Source organism: Oncorhynchus masou, chromosome 19, assembly GCF_036934945.1.
Source record: "Oncorhynchus masou masou isolate Uvic2021 chromosome 19, UVic_Omas_1.1, whole genome shotgun sequence".
Classification (NCBI taxonomy): Eukaryota; Metazoa; Chordata; class Actinopteri; order Salmoniformes; family Salmonidae; genus Oncorhynchus; species Oncorhynchus masou.
Window position 1 is genome coordinate 31,104,926 of NC_088230.1, and position 24,933 is coordinate 31,129,858.

General features: G+C 46.7%; 1 protein-coding gene across 1 annotated transcript; it reads right to left on the bottom strand.

Moving 5' to 3' along the window:
* Positions 1-3,947: 3,947 nt before the first annotated feature.
* Positions 3,948-23,122, bottom strand: LOC135506173 (sine oculis-binding protein homolog). Its single transcript, XM_064925653.1, has 7 exons — positions 22,749-23,122; positions 18,546-18,684; positions 17,622-17,795; positions 16,481-16,632; positions 14,641-14,736; positions 11,065-13,083; positions 3,948-7,141 (listed from the first exon to the last, which is right to left on the bottom strand). Exons 1-6 carry the CDS (start codon positions 22,839-22,841, stop codon positions 11,074-11,076), a joined length of 2,664 nt encoding a protein of 887 aa, XP_064781725.1. The 5' UTR covers positions 22,842-23,122; the 3' UTR covers positions 3,948-7,141; positions 11,065-11,073.
* Between the last annotated feature and the right edge of the window lie 1,811 nt (positions 23,123-24,933).

Consider the following 24,933-nt stretch of genomic DNA (forward strand, 5'->3'; position numbering starts at 1 on the left):
TGAATGTGCAAGTAGAGATACTGGGGTGCAAAGGAGCACGATAAATAAATAAATACAGTATGGGGATGAGGTAGTTGGATGGGCTATTTACAGATGGGCTATGTACAGGTGCAATGATCTGTGAGCTGCTCTGACAGCTGGTGCTTAAAGCTAGTGAGGGAGATATGAGTCTCCAGCTTAAGTGAATTTTGCAGTTTATTCCAGTCATTGGCAGTAGAGAACTGGAAGGAAAGGCGGCAAAAGGAAGAATTGGCTTTGGGGATGACCAGTGACATATACCTGCTAGAGCGCGTGCTACGGTGGGTGCTGCTATGGTGACCATTGACATATACCTGCTGGAGCGCGTGCTACGGGTGGGTGCTGCTATGGTGACCAGTGAGCTGAGATAAGGCTGGGATTTACCTAGCAGAGACTTGTAAATGGCCTGGAGCCAGTGGGTTTGGCGACGAGTATGAAGCAATCGCCAGCCAACAAGAGATTACAGGTCGCAGTGGTGGGTAGTATATGGGCCTTTGGTGACAAAACGGATGGCATTGTGATAGACTGCATCCAATTTGTTGAGTAGAGTGTTGGAGGCTATTTTGTAAATGACATCGCCGAAGTCGAGGATCGGTAGGATGGTCAGTTTTACGAGGGTTTGTTTGGCAGCATTAATGAAGGATGCTTTGTTGCGAAATAGGACTCAGATTCTAGATTTAATTTTGGATTAGAGATGCTTAATGTGAGTCTGGAAGGAGAGTTTACAGTCTAACCAGACACCTAGGTATTTGTAGTTGTCCACATATTCTAGGTCAGAACTTTCCAGAGTAGTGATGCTAGTCGGGCGGGCTGGTGTGGGCAGCAATCGGTTGAAGAGCATGCACTTAGTCTTACAAGCATTTAAAAGCAGGCGGGGGTCACAGAAGGAGTGTTGTATGGCGTTGAAGCTCGTTTGTTAACACAGTGTCCAAAGAAGGGCCAGATGTATACAGAATGGTATCGTCTGCGTAGAGGTGGATCAGAGAATCACCAGCAGCTAGAGCGACATCATTAATATACCCAGAGAAAAGAGTCGGCCTGAAATTTGAACCCTGTGGCACCCCCATAGAGACTGCCAGAGGTCCGGACAACAGGCCCTCCGATTTGACACACTGAACTCAATCAGAGAGGTAGTTGGTGAACCAGGCGAGGCAATCATTTGAGAAACCAAGGCAGTTGAGTCTGCCGATAAGAATGTGGTGATTGACAGAGTCGAAAGCCTTGGCCAGGTTGATGAATACGGCTGCACAGAAATGTCTCTTATCAATGGCAGTTATGATATTGTTTAGGACCTTGACCGTGGATGAGGTGCACCCGTGACCAGCTCTGAAACCAGATTGCATAGCGACGAAGGTACGGTGGGATTTGAAATGGTCAGTAATCTGTTTGTTAATTTGGTTTTCGAAGACCTTAGAAAGGCAGGGTAGGATAGATATAGGTCTGTAGCAGTTTGGGTATAGAGTGATTCCTCCTTTGAAGAGGGGAATGACCACAGTCACACAGTTCCTTTAAACAGCTCGGAAAATTCCATAAAATTATGTCATAGCTTTAGAAGATTCTGATAGGCTAATCGACATAATTTGAGCAAAGGACCTTGTGAAGATTCTGGAGGAAACAGGTATAAAAGTATGTATATCCACAGTAAAACAAGTCCTATATCGACCTAACCTGAAAGGCTGATCAGAAAGGAAGAAGCCACTGCTCCAAAACCGCCATAAAAAAGCCAGACTACAGTTTGCAACTGCACATGGGTAAAAATATCGTACTTTTTGGAGAAATGTCCTCTGGTCTGATGAAACAAAATATAACTGTTTGGCCATAATGACCATCGGTATGTTTGGAGGAAAAAGGGGGAGACTTGCAAGGAGAAGAACACCATCCCAACCGTGAAGCATGGGGGTGGCAGCATTATGATGTGGGGGTGCTTTGCTGCAGGAGGGACTGGTGCACTTCACTTAAAGACAACAAAGTCAAGGTATTGGAGTGGCCATCACAAAGCCATGACCTCAATCCTATAGAAAATTTGTGGACAGAACTGAAAAAGCATGTGTGAGCAAGGAGGCCTTCAAACCCAACTCAGTTACACCAGCTCTGTCAAGAGGAATGGGCCACAATTCACCCAACTTATTGTGGGAAGCTTGTGGAAGGCTACCCAAAATGTTTTACCAAAGTTAAACAATTTAAAGGCAATGCTGCCAAATACTAATTGAGTGTATGCAAACTTCTGACCCACTGGGAATGTGATGAAAGAAAAGCTGAAATAAATAATTATCTCTACTATTATTCTAACATTTCACTTTCTTCAAATAAAGTGGTGATCCTAACTGACCTAAGACAGGGAATTGTTACCAGGATTAAATGTCAGGAATTGTGTAAAACTGAGTTTAAATGTATTTAGCTAAGGTGTATGTAAACATCCGACTTCAACTGTATGTAAAATCAATTTATTTTCGTGAATAGGATGGTGACCCTAATAAAGTGGCAACTGAGTGAAAATATCACAAACAACCCCTTTTTAGCAGTGTCTGTCTGTTATACGTTTGATCAGTGGGTGTAATGGTACATCTGATCCCCAAGGTCCTCATAGGATCAATTAGCCTTTTAAAATGATAAACTTGAATTCGCTAACACAATGTGCCATTGGAACACAGGAGTGATGGTTGCCGATAATGGGCCTCTGTATGCCTATGTAGATATTCCCCCCAAAATCTGCCATTTCCAGCCAGCTACAAGTCATTTACAACATTAACATTGTCTACACTGTATTTCTGATCATTTTGATCTTATTTTCATGGACAAAAAAAATAGCTTTTCTTTCAAAAACAGTGACCCCAAACTTTTGAATGGTAGTGTACGTTATGGTTCACTCTTAGTTTTCCTTATCTCCACTGTGGAAGGTCCATGTTGATCCATCCACCTGTCTTTTTTGTTAGTCAGGCCTGACCCCTTCATCCCATAGTTTTTTCCTGTAATTTAACAGACTGGTTTGAACTTTGAACTTTGGTTTGAACATGCACTCTAGACGGACTACATTCCCTCTATCAAATCAAAACTGGAATTTTTACTCTCAACAAAAGGTTGTGAATGTATGCTATACATTTATAGAATAAATCATACCTAGTTTGATTCTTCTGTCATAATCTGTGAAAAGGTTATTGATTTATATAGCTTTAAATGACATTTTATAGATGTTATGTATTTCTATCAAATCAGAACTAGAATGTTTACTCAAATAAAATGTAAAAGTTTATACCGCTTTTAATGGCATTCTATAGATTGTATGTATTTTTGTCAAATCAAAACTGGAATTTGTATTCAAAACAAAGGTTGTAAAAGTATGCTAGACATTTATAGAATAAATCATTCCAGATATTCTGTCATTCTGTCAGATGTGTTAAAGTATAAACTGGGTGAGGTCGAGCCCTGAATGCTGATTGGCTGACAGCCATGGTATATCAGACCGTATACCATGGGAATGACAAAGCATTTATTTTTACTGCTCTAATTACATTGGCAACCTGTTTTTAATAGCAATAAGGCATCTCAGGGGTTTGTGGTATATGGCCAACCCCGCTTTGCGTCGTGCTATGAACAGCCCTTAGCCATGGTATATTGGCCATATACCACATCCCGTTGTGCGTTATTGCTTAATTGTAACAACTTCATTAACTGAGATAAAGACTTGCATCCCAAATTGAACCCTATTGTGGGCTCTGGTCAAAAGCAGTGCACTATATAGGGAATAAGGTGACATTTTGGATACAACCAAGATATGGCAGAGAGAATATTATCTATCCCACATTCGGATGTTACGTTTCAGTGAATAGTTTTGACCTTGGTTGCTATACTTAGACCATTTTACATTGAAAAGTATATTTGTTCTGTAATACAAAGTAAACAATGACATCAGACATGAAAAACACGTGGTGTTGTTGTTCTCAGAATAACCTTTATTCACTTTACAAATAGGTCTCCACCAAACTGCTCCCAGTTGATGCTATTAATTTAGGCCTAAATACAAACAATCGGTGAATTGTCAATTATACGGTGCCTTACATGTTCAATGAGTGTCCCGAGTCCACAATCTATGGGTTTCAGACAACTTAGCAAATTTTTTTGTTCTTCCCAATTTTCCCCCAAAGTCTTGAATAAACAGGTGAGGGACAGTGATTGTAGGTGTAGGATACTATAGTGTTAGGGTTTGAGTTAGTTACTATAGGCAGATGTGTAATATACCATGGCAGTTTTTTGTTCACTTCTTGGCCACTAAAGCAGTGTTTCCCAACACGGCTTCTCCACAACCCCCAACAGCACACGTTTTTATTGTAACCACGGACAAGAACACCTTATTCATTTGTCAACTAATCATCAAGCCCTCAATGAGTTGAATGAGGTGTGTTTGTCAAGGTCTACAATAAACTGTGTAGTGTTGGGGGTCCTGGAGGACCAGGGTTGGGCTGTTCGGGGTCCTGGAGGACCAGGGTTGGGCTGTTCGGCGTACTGGAGGACCAGGGTTGGGCTGTTGGGGGTCCTGGAGGACCAGGGTTGGGCAGTTCGGCATACTGGAGGACCAGGGTTGGGCTGTTCGGCGTACTGAAGGACCAGGGTTGGGCTGTTCGGGGTCCTGGAGGACCAGGGTTGGGCTGTTGGGGGTCCTGGAGGACCAGGGTTGGGAAACACTGCACTAAAGGTATCTAAGGGAGAATCCCTGATATCACAAGACATATAGTATAGAGATGCCAAGTGAAGCCACCACTGACTCATATACTAGTTGTTGACACAGTCCCTTGGCCAGACTAAGATTACAATGACACTACAGGGTATAACCTAAGGTGAGCATGTTACATTTAAGTGTTGACTGGAATTAGCTACTTTTCACCATGGTTACACATGCTGATTGACGTGCTTTTTGGAATGCAGTTTTGAGATTGCAGAGGCATGTGTGTGCGTGTTTGTGTGGGTGTGCGAGAGAGGGGAGTGTGGGTCAGGAGGCTATTCGAGGTCATGACTATAGAAAGACCCTGGAAAGCCAGTGTGGTCACTCTCCCGCAGCAAGGGGTCTGCTTTCCAGCCAATGACTTGGCAATGTTGTTGTGGCCATAGAAATAGAATGACCCATTATGGCCTCATTGACTTGAATGGGGACGTCCTTCTAGGAATTGTATTTCTATGGTTGTGGCAATGTTCTCCTTTGGCTATAGTGATGGCGATAGGTGATATTCTGTGGCTGGATTGAGGCATTGTTGAAACTGGGCTGTCGTGAAAAAAGACAAGACTTATAATTGGCAGTAAATGTATGGTTGAATGAACAATTGTGTACGCTATTGAAAACTCTATTTATATACGGTATATGAGACAAATAGTTGCTATGTTCCATAGACAGACACTGCACTCTAGTGGACGAATTCAAACAAAACATTTGGACACTGGTAAGAGCTTCGGCACTCGCAAACAAATACAGTATAATAATCAGGATTGAAATAAAAATCAATAAAGCACTTTCTGGAGATCTATGACGGCATCATTCATAAATTATTATAAAGTCAAAGTCTATGTAAAGCAAAAACTAAAAGTGAATTCTCACAATGTGACGATGAGTGTTGGCAAGGGCTCCAGATGATGATGCTACCACTAGATCGTTTTCAGGCTAATTCCAGATCTGTTTGTGCTGTTTGGCATGACAATGACCAGAAGAGTGGGCAAGACAGCATGAACAGATCTGGGACCAGGCTGGTAGTTAGTATCATCATTATAAACCCCCAGACTAGGGGAAAATGTAATACTGATAGCTGCTTTTTTGCAGCCTTTGACAGTTCAAAATAATACCATGGCTGGTAACATGACTGCCCAAACCCACCAAAAGGGCTTTATCTTATCTGAGTAAGATAAAGAGCGTCAACAGAGTGAGTAGGTTTGGACACTGAAATGATCTACCTCTGTCCCATGGCCGGGTCAGTGTTGTAAATCAAATGACTGGGTTCGAAAGCTGGGTCTCCGGCGCACCACAAGACTGTGTTAGCCCTTCGAGACAAAACCTAGGCATTAGTTTTGGGGAGCTGACACAAGTCTTCCGGTCTCAGGCAAGTCACAAATAGTGGATTTCATGATATATGGGACTCTCTTTCATTATCATAGTACATAGTTTACAGTTAATTATTTTGTCATTTTTCATTGCCCCAAGGGACTCCATCCCTCTTGCAAAAACAGAAAACCACCAGAGAATAATGTGCTGAACTGACCCTCGTCCCCTCGTCCATAGAGGGGGGAAATAGGAGGGGAAGAGGACATTAACAAGCAATTGTGTCAGAGTCACGCTTTAGGACTAGTGCGTGTACCATTGGAGGGGGGACTGCGGGGTGGAAAGGACAGGAAAGAAGGAGAAGGGTACACGCATATTCCTGGCCCTCCGTCAGACAGAACCATTTAAAAAGACAAACTCCTCCTGAAGCCTGAGCCCCTGTTAGCCAGGTAACCCAAAACCAGAGTAGGAGAGTCAGTGTGGGATATGGGGGAGAGGAACAATGTGGCTCTTTGTGTGGAGCCGGGCAGAGAAAACAAACCATTTCCCCAGGAAAGAGATCAGGTTCAGTCTCCATTGGAGAAGACCACACAAGGCTGCTGATCGTAGCCTAGCAGCCTACCATCTAGTGCAGTGTAGAGCCCCTGACTATGGCTGAGGATTGGAACTGGGCTGAGTGGGCTCTTTGGGCTGGCTTCATAGGCTCCTGGACTATGGGAGAGATCAGAGATGGAATTGTCTGTCCCTTGGGAAGGTCCAGAAATGCCACATAAAAGGTACATACAGCGTGCATACACACACACACACAAACATACAAACATACACACACTCATACACGCACTCACACAAACATACACACACTCACACAAACATACACACACTTGTGCTGTGAATGTACTGGAAGTCAACATTGAGCTCTTGGACTGCTTCTCCCATTGGACTGCTTCTCCCATTGGACTGCTTCCTTGATTGGCACGTCGTGGTCAGAAGAAGGGTGGAGTTGATCTCCCAGGTGGCTGAGTAATGGGTTGGAGGGAGGGCGTTGGTGCTGGTGATGTACCAAAGAGGGCGGGGCACTGGATCTGGTACCGCTGTACAGTGAGCCTGTTCATCACATACAGAGAGAGAGAGAAAAATGGAGAGAGAAAGACAGGGAGAGGCAGGGATGAGAGCGAGAAAGATGTCAATATCAGTTCCATTTACATCCATATTACAGTCTGCCATCTTTCAATCTGCCCTCTATCAATCCTCCCTTCCTTAATCCACCCAGTCACTGTGAGAATGAGGTTTAGGGCACTATCAAACCAAGAACATCTGTGCTGAACACATGCACACGCACGCACGCACACACAGACACACACACCACACACACACATACATGCACGCACAGACACACACCACACACACACAAACAGCTTTGTTTTTGTGAATTTGCAGGACTTTTTGGGGAGTAAAAATGCACTTGCGGACAAGAGCACACACACACACACACACACACACACACACACACACACACACACACACACACACACACACACACACACACACACACACAAGGGGCCAAGAAGCCATTGCTCTCTGCACTCTCTAACTCTACTGCCTGTTCCCCTCTCCGTTTTAGTTTCAAACGCTCTGCAAAAACCAATGTGGAGGGATCCATTTCCGCATGGCAATAAAATAGCCCAAATAAAGGCAGGGAAAATGAGACGAAAGCGGCCTATTTCCTGAGGTGGAATCCTCCAATCCTCCAGTTGGCCTGTTGATTCTGTCAGAGCTAAAATACTTTAAATGGTTTTTTTAAGAAGACTTTTAGCAGTGAACACAATGGAACTAGATAACCATATTCCCCTTGGCGCTGAGAGGTGCTAAACTAAAATCAGTCGACTATGAACGCAGCCCAGCTCCCATTACACACGGGCACGCGGGCACGTATGTTCACACACACACCGGCTCCCCTTACATAGAACACCAAGCAATATATCCGTCTGCGCAATGCTGGCAACACACTGTGATTTTCATATGTATTGGTTACTAAGGGAAACGGCGGACCGCGCAAAACCACAACAAATGACAAAGGGTGAAGCAGGGACATCGTTCTCGAGAAAAGGAAATCGTTTTATAATTCGGGCATGTCGTTGTTGGGAGTATACACTAAACCAGTTAAAACCAGTTATGGGGTTATGTGTCACTCTCTGCCAATAGCCATCTTTTATTAAGATGACCCTTGACCTTTCAAGGTTTTTGATATGCGATGGGAAAGGGGAGTAGGTAGAGGTAACTGGAAATGAAAACCTTTTCGGTCATCGTGTGTACATTAAGCCCACGATGTAAAACTGAAACATGAGCACATAATCACACACAGCTCTGGGTGGCAACAGGACCATTTGAATGAACAATCTGGAAAGGGGAACACGGAAAACAATCTGATTGGTCGAAAGTAAGGAGGGTTCCAATCTGATTGGTCGTTAGGGTTGTTATTGTAATGTACTGTATGTCTTCCATAGAACATCTGGTTCAATGGAGGAAGAAGAAGAAGAAGCTGTGAGGAGAGAGAAGGAAATGGGAGATGAGAGGAAAGGAGAAGAGAAGAGAGAGGAGAGGAGGGAAGAGAAGAGGAGAAAGTAGAGAGGAGAGCAGAAAAGAACGAGAAGAGGAGAGGGGCGAGGAGGAGAGGGGGGAGAGAGAAGATGAGAGATTGCTACTTAATGAGAGGAGAAGACTCCACACCACTATACCGAGAGCCGGGGCCCGGGCCAGTCATTATGATGACACACGGAGCCGGATCTCTCCGGTTCTACTGCTCCGTTTTCTGAAGCCCCAGAGCTCTATCACTGAGGGCTGGCTCTCATATTCACAGCACACAAACATCCACAGCGCTGCCAAGTCTGACGATCGCCACTGTCTCCACGACAACACCAGAAAGATGGCTGGGGCAGAAGAGTGGAGGCTCATAGGAAAAAATAACATCACAGCGTGGTGTGTTTGGTGAGCTGCTGACCAGTGGATCTCACTCAGACACACACAAACATACTTTCTCACCAGACCTGGGTTCAAAACGGATTTGAATGCAGCACTGTTTGATTGAACTTGTACGGTGCAATGGAGACACATACACACACGGGTCACACAATATGCGCATGGCCACTAAAGAGAATGGCGCCAAAGAGAGAGAATCTCAGTAACTTGGCACTCCTCACTACTCTAGGGTTACAGCTAGGCCAGAGGAAGGGACAGACAGACAGCTCTAGGGTTATAGCTAGGCCAGAGGAAGGGGCAGACAGACAGCTCTATGGTTATAGCTAGGCAAAAGGAAGGGGCAAACAGACAGCTTTACAGATACAGCTAGGCCAGAGGAAGGGGCGGACAGACAGACAGCTCTATGGCTATAGCTAGGCCAAAGGAAGGGGCAGACAGACAGACAGACGGCTCTAGGGTTATAGCTAGGCCAGAGGACGAGACAGACAGACAGACAGCTTTAGGGTTATAGCTAGGCCAGAGGAAGGGGCAGACAGACAGCTCTATGGTTATAGCTAGGCCAGAGGACGGGGCAGACAGACAGCTCTATGGTTATAGCTAGGCCAGAGGAAGGGATAGACAGACAGCTCTAGGGTTATAGCTAGGCCAGAGGAAGGGGCAGACAGACAGCTCTAGGGTTATAGCTAGGCCAGAGGAAGGGATAGACAGACAGCTCTAGGGTTATAGCTAGGCCAGAGGAAGGGGCAGACAGACAGCTCTAGGGTTATAGCTAGGCCAGCGGAAGGGGCAGACAGACAGCTCAATGGTTATAGCTAGGCCAGAGGAAGGGGCAGACAGACAGACAGCTTTAGGGTTATAGCTAGGCCAAAGGAAGGGGCAGACAGACAGCTTTACAGATACAGTTAGGCCAGAGGAAGGGACAGACAGACAGCTCTAGGGTTATAGCTAGGCCAGAGGACCAGACAGACAGACAGACAGCTCTAGGGTTATAGCTAGACCAAAGGAAGGGGGGGACAGACAGCTTTACAGATACAGCTAGGCCAGAGGAAGGGGCAGACAGACAGCTTTAGGGTTATAGCTAGGCCAGAGGAAGGGGCAGACAGACAGACAGCCCTAGGGTTATAGCTAGGACAGAAGAAGTGGCAGACAGACAGCTCTATGGCTATAGCTAGGCCAGAGGAAGGGGCAGACAGACAGACAGACGGCTCTAGGGTTATAGCTTGGCCAAAGGAAGGGGCAGACAGACAACTCTAGGGTTATAGCTAGGCCAGAGGAAGGGATAGACAGACAGCTCTAGGGTTATAGCTAGGCCAGAGGAAGGGGCAGACAGACAGACAGACAGCTCTAGGGTTATAGCTAGGCCAGAGGAAGGGGCAGACAGACAGACAGCTCTAGGGTTATAGCTAGGCCAGAGGAAGGGGCAGACAGACAATTCTAGAGTTATAGCTAGGCCAGAGGAAGGGACAGACAGACAGCTCTAGGGTTATAGCTAGGCCAGAGGAAGGAGCAGACAGACAGACAGCTCTAGGGTTATAGCTAGGCCAAAGGAAGGGTCAGACAGACAGCTTTACAGATACAGTTAGGCCAGAGGAAGGGACAGACAGACAGACAGACAGCTTTAGGGTTGTAGCTAGGCCAGAGGAAGGGGCAGGCAGACAGACAGCTCTAGGGTTATAGCTAGGCCAGAGGAAGGGGCAGGCAGACAGCTCTAGGGTTATCGCTAGGTCAGAGGAAGGGGCAGACAGACAGCTCTAGGGTTATAGCTAGGCCAGAGGAAGGGGCAGAGCATAGAGAAAGTGAGAGTCATTTTGAAAAGGCTTGGAAAAGGCTTGGCTTGTCTGTTTGGATGTCTGCTTGCTTCCTACGGGGTTCTCTCTGTGTGTGTGTGTGTGTGTGTGTGTTGGTGATAGAGTGAAACTTAATTGTGTGCCTTCTAATCTTATTTCATCTTTACCCAATTTTCACGTCTTCTCTCTTTCTCATTCCGATTCCTCTCTAACATCGCCATTGCGTTAGTGTCCCAAAAACCTGTTGTAACAAGAGACACCTACCTCCCTTCCCTACTTGATTTGATCTCGGATGCGGAGGCACCGTCTCTTCAGAGCAGGCTCCATGTCCCCAGGCCCAGCCACACTCGGTGGGCATAGTAGAACACCCTTGTCCCTAAGCTTGGGCAGGAGGAGAGTGGTGGGGGTGTTGGTGGGGGCACCGCCCGTTCTGGTGAGTGTAAGGTTGGGGGTGGGCAGGGCATAGGCATGGTCCTCATCTGGGACGTGGGGGTCCTCGGAGTCGCCAGCGGCCGAGGGCCCCTCTGATTGGCTGGTGGGGAGGGATGGAACCTGGACCTGGCCATTGGAGCAGCTGTTCTCTTTGACTGCCTCCAGCTCACTGAGGGCGGTGTGAGGACCAAGAGGCGGGGCCTCTCTCTGAGACTGGGAGGAGTCTGGGCTGGGAGGAGGATCGGGGGATGATGACAGTGTTGTTTGTTTGGGGACGTCTAGGAGTGTTGAGGGGGAGAGGGTGGCGGTATCGCAGGGAGGGCTGCTGCATTCCCCTCTGGGAGTTGGTGGGGTGTTTGATGGGGGTCGTATGTTAGGGCTCTGTGGGTAGGCGGTGTTGTGCAGAAGAGGGGGTGACTGGGTTAGTGGAGGGGTGGGTTTGATAATGTCATGGTGGTGGTTGTGGTGGTCCATTCTGGTAATCACCAGCCTGGTGCCTTGCCCCATTCCGGGATCACCCGGACCCGACAGGTCCACCACTCCGTGGGGGATGGGCTCCAGCTTGACCGGGGTCCTCTGGAGCACTCTCTGGATGACCTGCCTCTCTGGCTGCTGCTGCTGGCTCAGCTTAAAGTCTGACAGCCCCTCAATCACTGAGGTGGAAGATGGGGAAGCATCGTAGCGAGCCCTGGGGGAGGACACTGCACTGATCGACATGGGTGACTGAGCCTGCCTCTCCGACTTCACCCAATCTGTGATGTCCCTTCTGGGGTGGTCTGAGGGTGAGGGGAGACCCTGGTTGGTGGTTCTACCCAATCTGTTGGCCGCCAAGCTCCTGGGAGAAGGCAAATTGACACCCCTGGAGCGTCCCCCCTCTATCCCCTCCGGCACGGGCTGGATAACCCCACTGTGGGGGACCCCTGGGACTTCTGGAGGAGCAGATTTAGGGGGTATGGGTATTGGGATAGGGATGGGGATGGGGACTGGGATTGGTACAATGATGGGGTAGGGCACCAGTACCGTGGGCTGGGGGAAGAAGGGGCCTAAGGACGGCCATCCCCCGAAGTTCATCATAGGGAGCATGGGCACGGAGCCACGGAGCCCCATCATGTTGATAGGGGGGGAGTGCAAGCCTGGGAAGTAGGCCCCCGGGTAGGGGTGTATTCCGGGTGGGTTCATGGAGGTGGCCGATGGGGGCTGGAGGTTGGGTTGGTGGGGGTGATGGGGGGATCGAGGGGGAGGCTGGTGGATGGGGCTGGAAGGGGGGCCAGGGTGGCCCCTGGGGAGGTTGGCCAGGGGGCTCTTCAGGCCCTGGGCGTGGAGAGGGGGCCGGATGAAGGGCAGCGGGATCTGAGGCATGGCCTTGTGGTGCTCCATGGGGGGGTGAGGAGGGGGGGCGGGGTGGTGGCTCGCTACCTGCGCGGGTGGTGGCAGGACGTGCCTCTCCTGGTGCCTCAGTCCTGAAATGTTAACCTTCAATGACGAAGATGACGCCTCGGATGGAGACACAGTCCTCGGTGCCGCTGAACCATTGATCGGCGTCTGACCTTCGGGCGACCTGGTCGTCCCCCTCACGTCCCCAGCATTGCTGCTCCATGATTCAGGGGTCAGGAGCTTCTGGTTCTGGACCCCTCCGGTGGACTCGGGTCTCCCCTCCTGGGTTGGTCTTCCTGGGCTGGAGCTGGTGAGAGTGGCCCTGGTCTCTCTGTAGAACACATCCATCTTGTACTGGTTCAGACACTTGGTGCTGCAAAACTGGAGCCGCTCCTCACCGGCGCCAAAGTCCAGGTACTCCTTGGTGTGGCGGACGTGCTTGCACCAGTTGCACACCTGCGGTACAGGCGAGAGAGACTGTGAAGAGTTACTTAAGTGACGTGAAAAGGAAAACGCAAATGACTGGTGTCTATATGTCGTAGAGATGGTAATATAAAATATGGAATATTCTATATGACAGTATTGTGAAAAGCTGCTTTATTCACAAAGCTTACAAAGGCATAGTTCAGGGATTTTACAAATGTTGATATTTATTTATTTATTTTACCTTGAAAGAAGTCTATGGCCAAGTAGTGACTGCAATCCATACTGATTTTGTTAACCTAGCCACTTCCAACAATTAGCAACATTCGCATTTTGGGACAAATTCCCCATGTAAATCAATCTCCCCCGTTCAGCATGTGTTAAATGTCATGACCAAATCATATTAAATTGATTGTGTTATTTTGAGCTGATTTGGTCATGAAAAATAATCCATGTTAACAGGCGAGATTAAATTACATGGCTAATGTTGCTAATTGTTGGCAAAGGTAAGGAAACAAATATGGAAATACTATATGTAACATCCCTGAACTATCCCTTTAAAGGGCGGTTTCACAGACCCACAGTTAAGCCTAGTCGTAGACTAAAAAGCAAACTCAATGGAGAATCTCCATCAATAATTATTTTTAGTCTAGGACTAGGCTTAATCGGTGTCCTAGAATCTGCCCCTTAATCTGTATCCTAGAAACTGCCCCTTAATCTGTGTTATAGAAACTGCCCCTTAATCTGTGTTCTAGAAACTGCCCCTTAATCTGTGTATTAGGAACTGTTTCCTAATCTGTGTCCTAGAAACTGTCCCTTAATCTGTGTTCTAGAAACTGCCCCTTAATCTGTGTCCAAGAAACTGCCCCTTAATCTGTGTCCAAGAAACTGCCCCTTAATCTGTGTCCTGGAAAAGGCCCCTTAATCTGTGTCCTGGAAACGGCCCCTTAACCTGTGTCCTGGAAATGTCCTTTAATCTGTGTCCTAGAAACTGCCCCCATAATCTGTGTCCTGGAAACTGCCCCTTAATCTGTGTCCTGGAAACTGCCCCTTAATCTGTGTATTATGAACTGTCCCCGAATCTGTGTCCTAGAAACTGCCCCTTAATCTGTGTTATAGAAACTGCCCCTTAATCTGTGTCCTGAAAACTGCCCCTTAATCTGTGTATTATGAACTGTCCCCTAATCTGTGTCCTAGAAACTGCCCCTTAATCTGTGTTCTAGAAACTGCCCCTTAATCTGTGTATTAGGAACTGTCCCCTAATCTGTGTCCTAGAAACTGCCCCTTAATCTGTGTATTATGAACTGTCCCCTAATCTGTGTCCTAGAAACTGCCCCTTAATCTGTGTTCTAGAAACTGCCCCTTAATCTGTGTATTATGAACTGTCCCCTAATCTGTGTCCTAGAAACTGCCCCTTAATCTGTGTTCTAGAAACTGCCCCTTAATCTGTGTATTATGAACTGTTCCCTAATCTGTGTCCTAGAAACTGCCCCTACATGTTTTGAAGTAGCTCTCAAAGACAAACATGCATTAATGCATAACTAGTCTTTGAGCTAAACTATTTAAAAAGTGTATTATATTTCTACGAAGTGGATTGTGTTTTGTTCTTACTCTGGCACCTCCACTGTTCAGCACGAGTCGTGGTGAGTCATCAGCAGGGGTGTGTTGGGGGGACCTCTCCCCTACATGGAGGTCCTCATCCCGGGCCTGACAGAGTGGGGCAAAGCTGCATCATTATACACTTAAAACAAACTATCAAGAGCTGGGTCATGTTCATTAGGCACCAAACGAAACAAACAAATCTGGGAGGGACTAGCTGGATTTGCCCAATAACAAAACATACATTTTCGATCTCTGTTGCAAAACATTGTGTGCTCTAATGAACAGGACACTGGATTGTGTTAAAGCTGTTTCAGAGTAGAGCCTGGATTCAGTAGTATCCACTATGGGATTTAAGCATCAAGTGTTGATGAAGTAGCAGTTGCTTTAAATCATCAAGGCTCCCGTGGTTGGTCATTAAAACAAACTTACATAACCAATCCCAAAATAACCACTGCACAATTTGCCTTGTCATAGGGGTTCAAAGTAACAGAGTACATTGACCTATGGGCTTTGAGGTCACTGAAACAAAGGGACTGTTTAAAAAAAGTTTTGGTAACATTTTGGAATGTTTCAGTAAGATAAAGTAGATGACAAGCCTGAACCCTCATTTTATTCTCAATGGTCCCTTCTTTGTGACCCATTGAGACGTGTGGAGTTACGAAACATGAAGCAGATGCAGGTAAGGTATGCACTGAAAGTGGACACCTCACCCCCAGGCCCTCTGCCCTTCTCCCTCCAAGTAACAAGCAGGGACAAGCCAACGGCCACAGTTCCATCCCCACTTCCACCAACTAAAGGGTTTGTTGCAGGTAGGCAGCAGACGACCCCCCCCCCCCCACCTCCACCTTTTCCCTCCCTGTCTGTTGTTGTGTGAATTAAACCTAGCGCTGCAAAACAACAGGAACGGTGAAAGAGGATAGCCTTGCCTGACACCCCTGCGCCTCTAAGAGAGGGTATTCATGTCTTGGATGGAGGGTGAAAAATGGTGGTAATGTGTATAGGAGTGGAGTTGCGTATAGGAGTGGAGTTGCGTATAGGAGTGGAGTTGCGTATAGGAGTGGAGTTGCGTGTAGGAGTGGAGTTGCGTGTAGGAGTGGAGTTGCGTGTAGGAGTGGAGTTGCGTGTAGGAGTGGAGTTGCGTGTAGGAGTGGAGTTGCGTGTAGGAGTGGAGTTGCGTATAGGAGTGGAGTTGCGTATAGGAGTGGAGTTGCGTATAGGAGTGGAGTTGTGTATAGGAGTGGAGTTGCGTATAGGAGTGGAGTTGCGTATAGGAGTGGAGTTGCGTATTGGAGTGGAGTTGTGTATAGGAGTGGAGTTGCGTATAGGAGTGGAGTTGCGTGTAGGAGTGGAGTTGCATATAGGAGTGGAGTTGCATATAGGAGTGGAGTTGCGTATAGGAGTGGAGTTGCGTATAGGAGTGGAGTTGCGTATAGGAGTGGAGTTGCGTATAGGAGTGGAGTTGCGTATAGGAGTGGAGTTGTGTATAGGAGTGGAGTTGTGTATAGGAGTGGAGTTGTGTATAGGAGTGGAGTTGTGTATAGGCACTGCTTCCCTGTTGCTTCCCGATCCTCCAGACCCAAGCCACATTATGACTGGCCCTTCCTCCATTAAGCCGTAACTGATACTAACTAAGTGTCCTCTGCAAACGTTGACCCCTTCCCACCCTCAAAACACTGGCCTGTCCATAAAAACAACACTGTGTATGTGTGTGTGTGTATATGTATGTGTATGTGTGTGTGTCATTTTCTCCATCTGAACTGCTACAGTTGACAAGTCAGTTTTGTCTGACCTAAAATTGTCCCATTGATTCCAAGTTGAAATAAGGTTGAAGCAAGGTTGAATCCCTCACCTTGTTGCGTTTGAAGTAGGCCCGTCGGCAGGCGGCGAAGCACTTCTCACTACAGAAGCTCTTCAGCTCGGTGCCCATACAGAGAGAGTAGCGCTTCACCCCTTCCTTCTGACACCACACACACACTATCTGCACATTCTGCACGTCTTCCACTGCGGACAGAGCCAAAGGGGAGAGGAATCAACATCAACATGTGAAGTGTGTTTGATGATGAAGATGAGCATTTAAGGAGCTTGTGAGTGTTGAAGAACCGTAGGCTACATATGGTAGTGGATGATGATGATGATGTGAGTGTTGAAGAACCGTAGGCTACATATGGTAATGATGATGATGATGATGTGTGAGTGTCCAATTTGTAAGTCGCTCTGGATAAGAGCGTCTGCTAAATGACTTAAATGTAAATGTTGAAGAACCATAGGCTACATATGGTAGTGATGATGATGATGATGATGATGTGTGAGTGTTGAAGAACCGTAGGCTACACATGGTAGTGATGATGATGATGTGTGAGTGTCCAATTTGTAAGTCGCTCTGGATAAGAGCGTCTGCTAAATGACTTAAATGTAAATGTTGAAGAACCATAGGCTACATATGGTAGTGATGATGATGATGATGATGATGTGTGAGTGTTGAAGAACCGTAGGCTACATATGGTAGTGATGATGATGATGAGAGTGTTGAAGAACCGTAGGCTACATATGGTAGTGATGATGATGATGAGAGTGTTGAAGAACCGTAGGCTACATATGGTGATGATGATGATGATGTGTGAGTGTAACAGGGGTGATTTAGGGAACCACACCTGTGTGATGAGGAGCCTTGCCTGAGACCTGACGACTTGTGTTAGCTTCCTGAATAATGTCTAGACTTTAGCTAGGCAGGCTAAAACACTTTTGTGATGTGCAGGAGACATCACAAAGGGTGTGTGTTTGCATATGCTCAGTAGATGTGTGTGTGTGTGTGTGTGTGTGTGTGTGTGTGTGTGTGTGTGTGTGTGTGTGTGTGTGTGTGTGTGTGTGTGTGTGTGTGTGTGTGTGTGTGTGTGTGTGTGTGTGTGTGTGTGTGTGTGTGTGTGTGTGTGTGTGTGTGTGTGTGTGTGTGTGTGTGAGAGAAAGAGAGAGTTTTTCAGGCCTGTCCCTACCTGCCGATGGCTTTATAAGCGGGACAATTACGGGGGCACTCTTTTGCTCCTTAGGGCTGGTCAGAGAGGAGGAACCGGGGGAGGAAGAGGGGACTCTGGATGATTCTCTCTCTCCACTCCTCATGGCCAGTGTCATGGGGCTGTCTAGGCTCTTGGATTTGGGCACCGAGTTTTCTGGAAGGCACAGGATATCTAGGGTCACTTCAGAGTGAATTTATGTTCTTAACATACATATAAAGTCATGTAAAGTGCCAACAAAAATGGAATCTGAATTCAGTCAGTTTCTCTTGGCACCACTTCCACTCCACACACACAATTTAAATACAGATGTAGATTCAGCCTAAAGGGCGTGGACAGAAAACAATGACACTGAAAACTGTAGAAAGATAATAGTCCATCCACACAGGTTTACTGTAATGATAGTAAGTGAAACATAAGAAGGGTGAAGTAATATGTCTGGATTGAACAACCTCTATGTTCTGTTACTGGGTTACCTGTGAATTCCGTCTGACCTCTGTTAAATATGTTATTTTAGCTGTATTGTACAGATACGCAGCAGGCAGCAAATGTTCAGTAGGCAGTAAACGTTTAGAAAGGGAGTGAAACAAGGATACTACCTTAACAAATTACCTTGGGTCGTGTTCAGTAGGCAGTAAACGTTTAGAAAGGGAGTGAAACAAGGATACTACCTTAACAAATTACCTTGGGTCGTGTTCAGTAGGCAGTAAACGTTTAGAAAGGGAGTGAAACAAGGATACTACCTTAACAAATTACCTTGGGTCGTGTTCAGTAGGCAGGAATCGTTTTGAAAAAAGGAGGTACTACCTGAACTACCTGTCCAATTGAAACACAGATTTCCACTCTCCATTGCAAAGCGTTTTACTCCGGTGTGGCCTAGTGAACAAGGCCCTGGCCTTCCCTCACCTTTAAGAACTGAGACGTGCTGCTGGCGTCTCTCACGGTTGGGGTAGTTCCGTATCTCGGTGGCCTCGGAGTCTCTGAGCTCCAACTTGTCATAGCCATACCAGCCTAGGAGCTCATTCATGGTGCTCTCTGCAAACGTCTAAAAGGAAAAATGGAAATAAATCACTGAGCAACATTATAGGTTATGTCAATCAGGGGACATGGCGGGAGACGGGACAACCGAGCCACTGCTTGCTAACGCTAAGCCAATGTGAAGTTCAGTTGTGAGTGACCTTACATCTGAGGGTTGTTAGTGGAACTTTCTATCCCACTCTATAAATGTAACCAGAGCTTCCAGTCGCGAATCAATGTGCTGATTCTTTAGACTTCCAGACCAGCCCTGACTGGATGAAATGAGCAAGGGAACCTAGAGGAGAACAGTATGACTCTTTTTCCATGATGTATTGCAGTTTGTTTACTCTTGCTAAATAGGAGACGGAAAAGTTTTCCAACCTAATACCAGTGTAAAATATATGAATCATTCTTTGTTTAGCTCTTTTAATTGGGGAAAAAAGAGACAAAATAAAGAAGTGTTCTCAGCAGATGTGTTGTGAAGTGAACATCCTGGCTTTTTAAACATTCCGACCATATGAAAGAAAACAACACAAAGGTCCCTCTCTCTTTCCATCCGCCCACCTCTTCTCCTCTGTGGCTTTGAGGCGAGTGGAGATTGGAGCACAAATACGATCTGAAATTAGCAGAAATCCGAGCAGGACACCTTACACCACCGCTAGGTCCCACGGTTCTCGGAAATGCCCTGCTCCTCTCCCAAGTGTCCAGCACTACCCAGTCCCTCCCTCCCCTGCTCCTCTCCCAAGTGTCCAGCACTACCCAGTCCCTCCCTCCCCTGCTCCTCTCCCAAGTGTCCAGCACTACCCAGTCCCTCCCTTCCCTGCTCCTCTCCCAAGTGTCCAGCACTCCCCAGTCCCTCCCTCCCCTGCTCCTCTCCCAAGTGTCCAGCACTACCCAGTCCCTCCCTCCCCTGCTCCTCTCCCAAGTGTCCTGCACTACCCAGTCCCTCCCTCCCCTGCTCCTCTCCCAAGTGTCCAGCACTACCCAGTCCCTCCCTCCCCTGCTCCTCTCCCAAGTGTCCAGCACTACCCAGTCCCTCCCTCCCCTGCTCCTCTCCCAAGTGTCCTGCACTACCCAGTCCCTCCCTCCCCTGCCCCTCTCCCAAGTGTCCAGCACCACCCAGTCCCTCCCTCCCCTGCTCCTCTCCCAAGTGTCCAGCACTACCCAGTCCCTCCCTCCCCTGCTCCTCTCCCAAGTGTCCAGCACTACCCAGTCCCTCCCTCCCCTGCTCCTCTCCCAAGTGTCCAGCACTACCCAGTCCCTCCCTCCCCTGCTCCTCTCCCAAGTGTCCTGCACTACCCAGTCCCTCCCTCCCCTGCCCCTCTCCCAAGTGTCCAGCACCACCCAGTCCCTCCCTCCCCTGCTCCTCTCCCAAGTGTCCAGCACTCCCCAGTCCCTCCCTCCCCTGCCCCTCTCCCAAGTGTCCAGCACCACCCAGTCCCTCTTTGTGTGTCCCGTCCCTCGCCTGCCCTCTCCTCCCTCTGACTCTCCCCTTGCCCCCTCCACCCGGCACCTTCCAGCCCTGATACCCGACACTGCACTCCCTCTCGGGTTTCAGCCTTTTCCAGTGTGGACAGTGCCTGTTGTAGTGTTACACCAGGGCTGTGGTACTGACTACACATTCTTCCCTCTGCTTTCCTCACTCTGACAGGGCCTCAAAGAAAAGGAATTGTGTGTGTCCCCAAGTGTGTGCGGGTGTGTTTGTGTGTATGTAGAGGTATCATATCCAGCTAAATATGCCTAACGATGAATAAAGTCAGGTATCTGGTGTCCGCGCTGTGCTACGGTCTGGCATGGAAGGAGTGGGTTTGACTGTGGTATTGAAATAGATCCCTTGACTAAGACAACACTGGACTGGACCGGAGCAGCCCGCAGACAGACAGACAGCTCCTGAAATCACTGTCTGTCTGTCTGTCTGTCTGTCTTCTATTTTGTCCGTCTGTCTTCTATTTTGTCCGTCTGTCTCTGAGAGTTCTATTTTGTCCGTCTGTCTCTGAGAGTTCTATTTTGTCCGTCTGTCTCTGAGAGTTCTATTTTGTCTGTCTGCCTGTCTGTCTGTCTGTCTGTCTGTCTGTCTGTCTGTCTGTCTCAGAGTTCTATTTTGTCTGTCTGTCTGTGATCTGTCTGTCTGTCTGAGAGTTCTATTTTGTCTGTCTGTGTGTGTCTGTCTGTTTCTCTGACTGTGTGTGTGTGTGTGTGTGTGTGTGTGTGTGTGTGTGTGTGTGTCTGTCTCTCTGATCTGTGTGAGAGTTAGACAAAATATATCTGTCCATCTGTCTTTCTTTATCTACCCTTCTCTATTTCATAATCACACACTTATACCACTGACCTTCAAGCCCAACAGCCCCAGTTCATTACCGCGGTCACCCAAGGCCTGTTTTGTAGATCCACGTGGCTCCCTGTAAGTCTGAGAATCACAAAGTAGTACTCTGCCTGTGCTGCCTGCATCCCGTGGGACGAGCCTCGTCTACATCAACAGTTCCATCAGGGCGTCCTCCTATATTACATTGAATTCAGTGTTGTTTTGTCTCACTATTTTCTCATTAGGAAGAGACAGGAATTTTTTCTTTCTCCTCCCTGTGCTTTACTTCCCACAATGTTGTTATTGTTTCTTATTGGCAGTTCAGACAAACATTTGCTTTGTGAGAGTGACAAGCCCCACAGAAAGAACCCTGACCAAAGGAAACAACACAGGGCCGACCCCCAGATCCAGCTCAGATCCAGGCCGGGCTGACTTACATCAAGCACAGACAGCATTTAGCATGTTTTCATTCAGATGAGTTAAGTTGCAATTCTACACCACTCGCTGGATATCAAAAGCTACCATCCAAACCACTTACGCAAAAAGAGCACATTTCCTCTAACAAAACAAGACGATTTTTAGATTTAATTTAATGTTGAATTCACAATAGTTGACAACTCAACCAAATGTAAATCAAAACTAGACTTTGAACTGACATCTGTGCCCAGTGGCCAATGTCAGAACTCATAAAACTGAAGGCAGACAAAAGGTGGGCTTGTAGCCTAGCCTACTACAAGACTTGCACTCTCGCAGTAGGACTGAAACCAAAACCATCATATTCAATTTTGTTTTGAATTGGAATCACCAAATAAAACAGTAGACATAGTTTCCATGAAACTGATTCTGAGTCACTTTCCAAGGGCACAATTACTACGGTTACCTGTTTAGGTTCGGCCTACTGATCCTTTGCCCTCGCGGATATTCTCAAGTGATGTGACTATGTATGTTCGTTCGAATGTATTTATTTTTTACAACGTTACATTGTTGTAAACATGTAGACTAGCCTACTACAACAAGTGCGCGCACAGCCGAAGCGGGGAAGAAGTGAAATGTTCTTGCGGTTTGGTGGTGACGCACATCTGGAACACCACTGGATTTTGCTGCGCGAGGCTACGGATGGACTGACATGGCGTCACTACAGAAGGGCTACCTACCATTCAGTGGACACGACATCAAATATTAGATAACCTAAGAGTGACACTTTAATTAAACAGTCACACGTTTTCATTCCCTCAGAAAGCTATATTTCCCGACAGTCGGTTTATTGTGGCAAGGCCAGGTAATATAATATAACTGTCTTATTTCATCATATGAAATTATCATCATTATCATCGTTCATCATTATTTCGGAAGTATTCAATAATATAACGGCATTCAATTATAAGCTAATTGAATCGTTTCAATGAGAACAAATCGAAGTTTTCATGGCGTCTGTGAATGCCTCCAACTGTGTGATTAGTGCGCACGGAGCTCTCTCCCAATGTCTCAAAAGTCTCAATCTGCACTTTTATTTTTATCTCATCTTTAATTAACTAGGCAAGTCAGTTAAGAACAAATTATAATTTACAATGCCGGCCTACCAAAAGGCAAAAGGCCTCCTGTGGGGACCAGGGCTGGGATTAAAAATAAATTAAATAAAAATATAGGACAAAACACACATAACGACAAGAGAGACAACACAACACTACATAAAAAGAGACCTAAGACAACAACATAGTATGGCATTACTTAAGACTATTCACAAATAGAACACTGCTAAAAAAAAAGCCAAATAACTCATTTCCCCTCACCTTCATCTCTTGGTTGATCTCTCTCTTGACGGGGTGCGCGGGTTTCCTACTGCGTTTGTTTTCCGGCGGTCTCCCTTTCTCCATCTCTGGCATAGTTCTAACCGGCTCCGTGTCACTTCTTTGGCGTGCGACTGATAAGAGCGCGTCACTCCGGGGCTAGTCAAGGCTCGTCAAGGTGCGGCGACAGAGAGCGAAAGCTGTCACTCTCGGTGACAGTGGCTTTCATTCCCAGACGTCTGCGTCGGTCATCTGGGGGCACCTTCCACTGACTCTCCACTGAACATGGGTGCTGTGGGCTGCTGCTGCCGCCCTACCGCCGCCGACTAACAACCCCTCTCTCTAAATCGCAGAGAGCAGGGAGGGGCCTCCGCGCTGTAACCCAACACCTGGCGGCCACCCCTCCCGAATCTCAACAGATACATTTCACGAGGAATGCAAGGACTGTTTTATCTGCGGGGAACACAGAACCAACACAGTCTATTATATTCCAGGATTTAAATAAAAGAGATGAAAATCCCGCCTGGGTAAACGATACCACGGTAGAATGTTTTGGGGTTTCTCAAATTACATCTGTTTGATCAGAGCGAGAGGAACACAACGCCTGTGAAATGCTTACTTACAAACCCCTAACCAACAATGCAGTTCAAGAAATGTAGCTAAGAAAATATTTACTAAATAAACTAAAGTAAAAAATGGTAAATAAATAAAAAAGAAACACAAGAAAATTACATAACAATAAGTAGGTCATTTGTAATGTGACTATGTATAGATAATAAAAAGCAAGTAGCAGTAGTGTAAAAATATAAATAGTATGGGTGGCCATTTGATTAATTGTGCAGCAGTATTATCTCATTCTGGGATATCCAAGGCCTGAGGTGAACCTGGATTCACCAAATAAATCAGTAATACAGACATTGTCATCCTGCAAGAAACCTGGTATAGAGGAGACGGACCCACTGGTTGTCCTCTAGGTTACAGACAGCTGGTAATCCCATCCACCAAACTACCAGGAGAAAAGCAAGGAAAGGACTCAGGGGGTAAGCTAATTTGGTATAGAGCAGACCTACCTCACTCTATTAAATTAATCAAAACAGGAACATTTCACATTTGGCTAGAAATTAAAAAGGAAATTATCTCAACACAGAAAAATGTCCTGCTGTGTTACCTATATCCCCCCCACTAGAATCTCCATACTTTAATGAAGACAGCTTATCCATCCTGGAGGGGGAAATTAATCATTTCCAGGCCAAATACATGTACTAGTCTGTGGCGACAAATTCCAGAACTGGACAAGAACCTGACACCCTCAGCACACAGGGGGACAACACCTACCTGGTGGTGACAGCCTTCCCTCCCCATACGCACGCTGGGTATGTACATAGTCAATTGTAGACGTCGACGGAACGCTTACGGTAGGTACACCTATAGCTCATCTCTTGGCAGTAGTACTGTAGACTACTTTATCACTGACCTCAACCCAGAGTCTCTCAGAGCATTCATAGTCATCCCACTGACATCCCTATCAGATCACAGCAAAATCAGTTGACTTAAACAGAGCAATACTCAATCATGAGGCATCAAAGCCAAAGAAACTGAATAAAATTAAGAAATGCTATAGATGGAAGGAAAGTAGTGTGGAAACCTACCAAAAAATAAATTAGGCAACAACAAATTCAATCCCTTTAAATTTAACTAGGCAAGTCAGTTAAGAACAAATTCTTATTTACAATGAAAGCCTACCCCAGCGACACTGGGCCAATTGTGAGCTGCCCTATGGGACTCCCAATCACAGCCAGATGTGATGCAGCCTGGATTCAAACCAGGGACTGCAGTGACACATATTGCACTGAGATGCAGTGCCTTAAACCACTGCGCCACTCGAGAGCCCACTTGGGACAAGTATGGATAAATCACTTCTTCAATCTTTTAGACAACTTCCTGGACAAATCAAATCAAATGTATTTATATAGCCCTTCGTACATCAGCTGATATCTCAAAGTGCTGTACAGAAACCCAGCCTAAAACCCCAAACAGCAAGCAATGCAGGTGTAGCAGCACGGTGGCTAGGAAAAACTCCCGATAAAGGCCAAAACCTAGGAAGAAACCTAGAGAGGAACCAGGCTATGTGGGGTGGCCAGTCCTCTTCTGGCTGTGCCGGGTGGAGATTATAACAGAACATGGCCAA

Bases quoted from the DNA above. Each gene is read 5' to 3' on its own strand.
- LOC135506173 (XM_064925653.1), bottom strand. From the start codon at position 22,841: ATGCCAGAGATGGAGAAAGGGAGACCGCCGGAAAACAAACGCAGTAGG. The intron at 16,633-17,621 runs GTAGGGACAGGC...CTCTGTCCGCAG, and splicing joins GCTTATAAAGCCATCGGCAG to TGGAAGACGTGCAGAATGTG. The intron at 14,737-16,480 runs GTGAGGGATTCA...CCACTCTGTCAG, and splicing joins CCTACTTCAAACGCAACAAG to GCCCGGGATGAGGACCTCCA.